The 8,343-nt window shown below is 36.8% G+C and overlaps 1 protein-coding gene across 1 annotated transcript in view; it reads right to left on the reverse strand.

Annotated features, from left to right (window-relative positions):
• Positions 1-4,306: 4,306 nt before the first annotated feature.
• ATP6V1G2 (ATPase H+ transporting V1 subunit G2) overlaps positions 4,307-8,343 on the reverse strand; it is a 5,164-nt gene continuing 1,127 nt past the window's right edge. Inside the window, exon 3 of the mRNA XM_072430724.1 lies at positions 4,307-4,661. Within this exon, the coding sequence (XP_072286825.1) occupies positions 4,485-4,661 (177 nt within the window). The 3' untranslated portion in view covers positions 4,307-4,484. The remainder of the gene's footprint in view (positions 4,662-8,343) is intronic.

Here is an 8,343-nt window from a genome sequence, read left to right on the forward strand (position 1 = left end):
CTTGCTACTATCGTTTACCCCGAACGAAGGTCGGGGTAGCTAAAAGTATAAACATGCCTTACAGTGCAATCCGATTGTCATACAACATTGTATGACAATCGGATTACAACTGAAAAAAAATACTTACCTTGTCCCCGCAGCTCCTCTGGAGACGTCTTCTCTCTTCAGTTCTCATCCGGCGTGTGCAGTGAAAATCTCCGGGGTTTCCCGGTGACGTCACTGCATGCGTCGGTGCGGGCGGGAGGCGGGGCGGGAAACTCAAATCACTTTGCATTGAACTCAATACAAAAAAGCTGTATTGAGTCCAATACAAAGAAATCTTTATATAATATATATATAATTGTATTATAGCTACTATACAGTTACATTACATTATACACTATTTTTTTTTTAAGATTTTTTTTATGTTTTATAAAAAAAATGTATTATTAAGTTTATAAAATTTTGGACATATTTTGGTGAGTTATGCAGTAATTCAGTGAATTATAAGTAATTATTGAGTATTTCGGTGAATTATAGCCCACAATCTAAAATAAATTTCCATGCAAAACATTTAATACTTTTTGCATGGAAGTACAGAAGTTTGGAAAGAATTAGAACACCCGGCTTTCACGTACACGTCCCTCGGCGATTCCTGATGATGTCGGTGCGTGCGCCCGTTGATGGGGGTCGTAGCAGGAAATTCCAATATTTTGTATTGGATTCAGTACAAAGTCCTGTATCCAATCCAATACAAAATAATACAAAATATATTTATGTGCTTTTGTCTATAGGTATGTGACGTTGGACGGTTGGACACTAGGGAGGTGTTTTAGAAAAATATATTACTATACAGTATACCGAATTATTGCATTTTCAGTATTTTTCATTTATTTATGTATTCTTGTTTAAGCTGATTTTTGTGTTTTTTATTTAATTTTATTAAAAGTAAATTTTTTTCTTTTTTTACATGATTGTGTGTTTCAAACTTTTTTTATATTCATGATATCTACTAGATCCCTATTCGGACATATTTCTGTAAGTTACAGGTCTACAATTTTAAAAAAAAAATCATGAAAAACAGTGTACCCCTTTTGGTACAGAAATCTAGACATCAGTGAAACGCCCAGGTGGTTAATAATAAACAGGATTTATATAGCGCCAACTTATTACGCAGCTCTGTACAATAAATAGGGGTTGCAAATGACAGACAGATACAGACAGTGACACACTGCTCTAGCAAACATTCTAAAACCCCATGGCAACATTTGGCAAAACTATAACAAAGACTTAATGCTTGATGATGGATATGCTTACCATGCACAAGATGGTATCATGCACCATCCCTATTTAATGTACAGCGCTGCCTAATATGTTGGCGCTATATAAATCCTGTTTATTAATAATAATAATAATAATAATAATAATGCACCTTCCCCAATGTTGAAGCGTCTTGGAGCTGAAATTAAACAATAAGAGCAATTGCCAAAGCCAGAGTGGAGGATTGATGTGATCATGGCAAGGTGCTCTGTGGATTCGGGTACAGCGAGGCTACTAAGAATAGGGCATACATATCTGGTAAAAAGCTCAATAAAGTACTGCTCCGGACAAAGCAACTGGGTTGGCTGATGACATATTATGCAATTTAAATTATATTGATGGTGGTGATGGTATAACGTTACATATATTTTTATATTTCCAACGTACTTTTATTTGTTATTGTACTTTTTGTATATTGCCTTATAATGCAACTTGCAGTTACCATTTATCCGTGTTGTAGAAGTGTTCAATGAAAATAAAGATGACCCTTTAATATTATACACAGAGGCACCTGATGGTAGGGGCAAAAGTAAAACAATATAGGAGGTTGCTGTTGGGAATGTGGCGGTGGCCAGGACATTTTGGACAACTACCGACCATCAGACAACATGTTGGGTGGAAACTTTTCCCCCTTTCCTTTTTTTAAGCTTTGATATACACGCCTAATTTATTAAAGCTCTCCAAGGCTGGAGAGGATACACTTTCATCAGTGAATCTGGGTGATCCAGCAAACCTGGAATGAAAGTAATTTGCTATTTGTTATCAAATGTTTTAAATCCTGGATCAGAACCATTCCAGGTTTGGATCACCCAGCCTTGGAGATCTATAATGATTCAGGCCCATAGTAAGAGGGTGTGTAGGGAAATGTTTAAATAAATAAATGGTTGGGAATAATTGTTAGAATCTTGATGGTGCATTAATCAAGTTGATTTATAAGCTCGGTTTTGTTAACTTTTACAGTAACTGTTACCTATTAATGTACTAGTTAACATTAACTATGCTTGAAATGTGCCTGGTATGTGACATAAAGAAGCCTCCATCAAGGACAAGCTTTATTGATCAGGTATGTTCCTTCACATCCTTCACTGATGTTGAATATTAACTTGAAAGTCATATTGATGTAATTATGTCATTTAATGTACATGTTAACTTATCAATTAGTAAAGCTGTGGCCAAACATTCTACAAGAACAAATGGTGTCTGTGTTTATTCTGCATATGTTGCTGTTGTTTTATATTGGATCAGTCTTGTTCTTCATTTAACTTTCTTTTCAGGGGTTCAGCTCTACCCAGGTTGGTTTCTATATAAGACAATCAAAATATCACTTAATAAGGCTTTGAGATTGGGATCCTTACGAAGTGATTTGCAAAACTATGTTCCCATATGACAAAGATCTAACTACATTACACACCTCCCAAAGATACACTTAAGAAAACACATTCAAATACCCCAACCTTGGTAAATCAGGTAAAGCATGAAGTGGTAACAGTCAAAAAATAAAATAATTTACAAAAATAAATAATGAACAAAGAGAAAGAGGGGTGTTTTGATTGCAGGTGTAGTTTAAGTTCTTAATTGTGCAACAAACACATATTATCAAATCGAACATAGTTCAGTAAATAACATATCCAACAATATGAACAGTATAGGTCTGAATGCTTGACCGATATATATATACACTAAACATAGATACTCTATATATAGTGGCTGATTAAAGTCTCCATAGCCTGTATTGAAGAGAAAAGAAGTAACATAACCGTTTAACGCCTCTATGCCCGACGCGTTTTGCCTTATGGTTTTTTCAGGGGTAATACTGAAGACGAATATATTATCAAAGCTAGAGTATATGTAGAGGATCCAACATGTAAGAATTTAAAAAGCAAGGCGCATGTCCCAAAAGTTTGGACTGGTTCGCAGGTATCAAGGTCCTAGGAAAAGTTTCATCAGGGATTCCCTGAGAGGGGAATGCCTGGGGGTGGAAAGGCAGCATTTCCACTATGAGATTGCAGCAGCACAAGGTGTCTACACATCTTCTTCTTCAAAATAATTTACAAATTTATTAGTACAAAATCCATTAAAGAACTCTTTCCTTCGAATAAAAAAAAATGCCAACTTACAGAGGATAAAAATAGCAACAGTACACAGGACATAATGTCTAAAACAGAACATATTTTGACATGGCTTCATGAATGTAGCTATTGCATATGTGATTAGCCCAAGGCTTCAAAATATGACAGTCAAATGTTCGTGGAAAATCCCACTGCGTTTCACAGAAAAAAGTAAAATCATAGATTGGCTCCTTATTGCCTCCATTGAAACATATATAGGTATTGAGAATCTTAAGAAGTGGGTAGAGACCGTTCAGATGGAGTAATGACTATAAAAAACCTACAGTAGATCCAAGTTATTGATGGATACCAAATAATGATGATAATGTGGATTACTTCAGATCTATATCAGATCTCAAAAACAAAGTGCAGCCAAAATAAGTCAGTACAGGAAAAATTTTGATCCACTGTTACCAGCTGGAATTTTTGTATATGAAGGAAATAATTTTTTATGGCATTTGTACTAATATATTTTGTAAATTATTTTATCTTTGGACTGTTACCACTTCCTGCTTTATCTGATTCTTACCACTTGCTAAAGCCACAGTAAAGAAAACAAGTGTCTGAAAAACGAAAATTCCTTGTTACGTCTTCATAGCATCGACTTATCCATCAATATTGAGAAAAACGTCTTAAAGGATGGATAGGATTTCCGGAACTGCTGTGGTCTTACATGTCAAAAGTATATTTGTAATGTTTTTTTTATATTTTTATACACAAATTATTCATTTGGATTTTTATTATTTATTGTTTTTTTAAATGTGGTAAAGTTTTTGCTGGTTACAGGAGTTTAAGTATTTTTTATTGCCTTATATTTATATAGTGCTTTTTGTAATACTTGTATTTTTATATTCCTATTTTCTCTCCCGATGGTATAATACATCGTACAGTGACACATATTCACAGGACAAGTTTTATCTTTATTTCTTTTAAACTTGCCTCACCAATTGACAACAGCAACAGAGGATCATAAGCAGTAAAACAGCAATAAACTGTCATTGTAACGCCTTCTCTGATTACACATTGTGGGCTCCACACATATACACACACACAAAGGATAAGGGGAAGCAGTGACACTTAATAGTTGGTGAAACGATAGTTGGGGTGAAGGTTGGCCTTCACGTCACACACCAAGCTCAGCAGTCTCCTTAGCACGACTTCTTTATTCTTTCCATGACATGACTGAACCATCTGCAGGGTCTTGTGGGTCTGTGCCTCCACCTCAGAGGACAGGTCACCTTGTGTGCCCAAAGCCTAAAATAAAAAAATATCAATGTTAAAGATGTGCTCTATGAAACACCAAATAGACAACTCTCAGATGTCAAAAATCTGTAAAAAAAAAAACTCTACAACAACAACCCCTTCCCCCGTGTGTCTGCATTCTAGCCAACTCTCGGAAGACTTCCACATATATTCCCTACAACCCCTCGTGGGTTTATAGGTTTTCCATGTATGAAGGATTTCTTGCTGGGTGTATATCTGCTGGGAATGCTCTAGCACAGCGGTCCCCAACCGGTTGTGAGAAAATTTTGGTGGTCCACAGCTCTGAGCTGCAGACCTTGTCCCCTGTACAGATCACAGGCTCAGGGTGGTGGGCGGGTTGTGTCTCTAGACACAAGCTCAGACCTGCGGTGGGAGAATGGGTTCTGGCATCATGATGTCACTATGGGGGAAGTTTCTTCCCTTTTGCGTGACACACGGCTCCCTGCACATGTGCGGTCCAGAGCCAGTAAATTTTGTGGTTCATGGGTCAGAAAAGGTTGGCGACCACTGATCTAGCACCAGGACACTTTCACCTCCTCTATACCAGTGATCGCCAATCGGTGGTCCACAAGAAAATTTTGGTGGTCCGTGGCTCTGGCTCACCCCTGAGTCGAGTCAGGAGAAGGACCCCGCTGCGGGGGGGGCACACCGGCCACAGCCGTGTCTTCTGTACAGATGGAAAGTTCAGGGCGGTGGGCGGGTTGTGTCTCTCCCCTGTGATGGGAGAATGGGCAGATTCTGGAATCATGACCTCACTAAAAGGGACACCCGGCTCCTCAGCAATCCAGAGGCAGTAAACTTAGTGGTTCGAAAAGGTTGGCGACCACTTCTCTAAAAGATGAGCTGTGGGGAGACTCCTTTTTTGAGTTTGATTCCGTGGCATTATTTTTAGTTATCATGTATCATAACCCCAAATGTTTCTTGAAGTGAAGACTCTTTCCATAGAGCCAAATCCAGTTTAGTCCCCTTAATTCTAGCAATCATACAAGTGTATGTCCTGTGCTTCTTGTGTGTGTAATTGCAACAATTTTCTTAGAGAAGTGGTGCATTTTCTGACATAGATCCATGGGTGCCAATATTTTTCATATATAAATATATATATATATATATATATATATATATATATTTCATACACAAATAAAGGTCATTTAACATTACTTTTCAGTTATGCCATTAGGTGAATTGGCCCCCATATAATAAATTTAAACAAGGTAAAAAAATAATTTTTCTCCACCCTCAATTTAATCTATAATAGTTTAAATTCTTTGGAAAATATCTAAAAAGTCACCTGATTATTGTGTTAATCATAGCTGTATGCAGATTGTGGAAAAAACAAACACATAAGATCTTTGCTGTCCCATGTTTCTGACTCACCTCTTAGCAAGCAAAAGAAGGGTGGAAATGCTTGGTGGAAATAAGTTCAGCAATTTGTAAATGAATGTAAGTCATACAAACTAAAATTATGCAGAGCATCTTTTGGAATCACATAATACTTAATTCCAGGCATATATCTCCTGAATTTATTTCCATATTATTCCATCTCATAAAATCTGTTTTCATGTCCCATCTATTTCCTTCTTTTTTATCGGGCAGAGAATACAAAGAATGATATGGCCCTTTATTTATTTCTTAATCATTTTTTGGGTTATTTTTTGTTGTTTGTTTATGTTCATCAGCTTACTAAGCAGTACCTAACTGTATGCCAGTTATTATTATTTTTATTATTTATAATAAACAGGATTTATATAGCACCAACATAATACATATATAGTTATGTTCCTCAATTTCAAACTGAACAAAACCTTTAACGTTATGTACAGGGTAACAACATTTTAAGGTGACCATGAAGCTAAAAAAACTTTCTTGTAGTAATTACTAAGATTTAAGATAAAAATGTTTCACAGTTCTTATATGATGCTAGTCATTCAAATGGTAACTTTAAGTAACTTCAAAAGTCTGCATACACAAATACAACAGATTATTGCTGTACTGTGTATCATAAAAAAACAATAATTGAACTCCAGACAAATTTATTTGATAGTGAGGAGCTCAGGGAAGAATTTTCTTCCCAATGATGATTGTCCCAATGATCAGACTGCAACATTGTAACTTTGTATCCATTCACAAGGTCAGAGGTGTAGAGGTGCTGATCTGTGTCAGACACTTGGGAAGGCACAGGCGGCACCAGTATTTCCTCCAATCTGTTATCTCTACGCTGAAATTTTTCTCGCCCGATAATCGGCATCGGCCAGATATCGGCCGATAATCTGGCGTGTGTACAGTCGACGTCGTTCATCGTCCGTGGATCCGTCCTGGCGATCCTAATGCAAGGGAAGGGGAAGAGCGCGCAGCAGGGTGCCGCTCCGTCGTTCTCCCCCTCCCCTCTCCATAGAGCATGAACGGTGCTGTATGTACAGAGCTCGTTCATGCATCGTGTAGTCCTTTGTCGTTGGAAAGGATCGTGATAATCAGATCAGGGCGAGAATCTGGTGTGTGTACAGTGCCAGTCATAAATGATCCTAATGAAAGGGAAGGGAGAGAGCGTGCAGCAAGGTGCCGCTCTGTCGTTCTCCCCATCCCCTCTGCATAGAGCAGATCGGTTCTGTATGTACAGCACTCGTTCATGCATCGTGCAATAATAGTTGTTGGAAAGGATCATGCGTATGCGGCTTAAGGGCAATTTGGGGGAAGCTAATTAACCTAACTGCATGTTTTTGGAATGTTGGAGGAAATTGGAGTACCTAGAGGAAATCAACACAAACAAAGGGAGAACCTGCAAACATGACGACTATTGTAGGTATTTTGCATAACAGGAAGAGCAATATATCCGCAGTTATTAAATCATAAAAAACATTTAAAGTTCTGCCACACATTTTGGAAAGTTCTAATTTTGACATAATCAACCATAAAAAATAACAAGCCAGTGCATCAACCATCTGATCATTACAGAACATGGATTTAAATACACTGAACATCTTTTCCATTGGGAGAGCTGCAACTGGGACTTGCAATATGTTGATGTCTGAAAATTGGACTGGACATCCAGAATTCAGTACAGATAAATCAGGAATAAAAAAAATCATTGTTTGAGGTAGCCTTAAGTACACAGTAGATAGATGCTGCTTGCTGGTGGTGCTCTGATCCAGTCACCCCGCTATCACAATTTGGTCCTTGTCAAAGTCCCATTGATTCCTACACTTCTGCTTCCAACACATCACTGACTGTTTACATACTACCCAATATATCTCATCCTATGTCTGGGACCAATGAAATCAGATCATTGTGATTATTATTATTATTATTATTATTAATATTATTATTATTATAAATCTTATTATTAATAAACAGGTTTTATAAAGTGCCAGGGACCATTGCAATCAGATCATTGTGAGTGATTATTATTAATATTATTATTATTATTATTATTATTATTATTAATAAACAGGATTTATATAGTGCCAGGGACCATTGCAACCAGATCATTGTGAGTAATAATTATTATTGTTATTAATATTATTAATAATAAACAGGATTTATATAGTGCCAGGGACCACTGCAACCAGATCATTGTGAGTAAATATTATTATTATTATTATTATTATTATTATTAATAAACAAGATTTATATAGTGCCAGGGATCATTGCAATCAGATCATTGTGAGTGATTATTATT

Source organism: Pyxicephalus adspersus, chromosome Z (genome assembly GCF_032062135.1).
Source record: "Pyxicephalus adspersus chromosome Z, UCB_Pads_2.0, whole genome shotgun sequence".
NCBI lineage: Eukaryota > Metazoa > Chordata > Amphibia > Anura > Pyxicephalidae > Pyxicephalus > Pyxicephalus adspersus.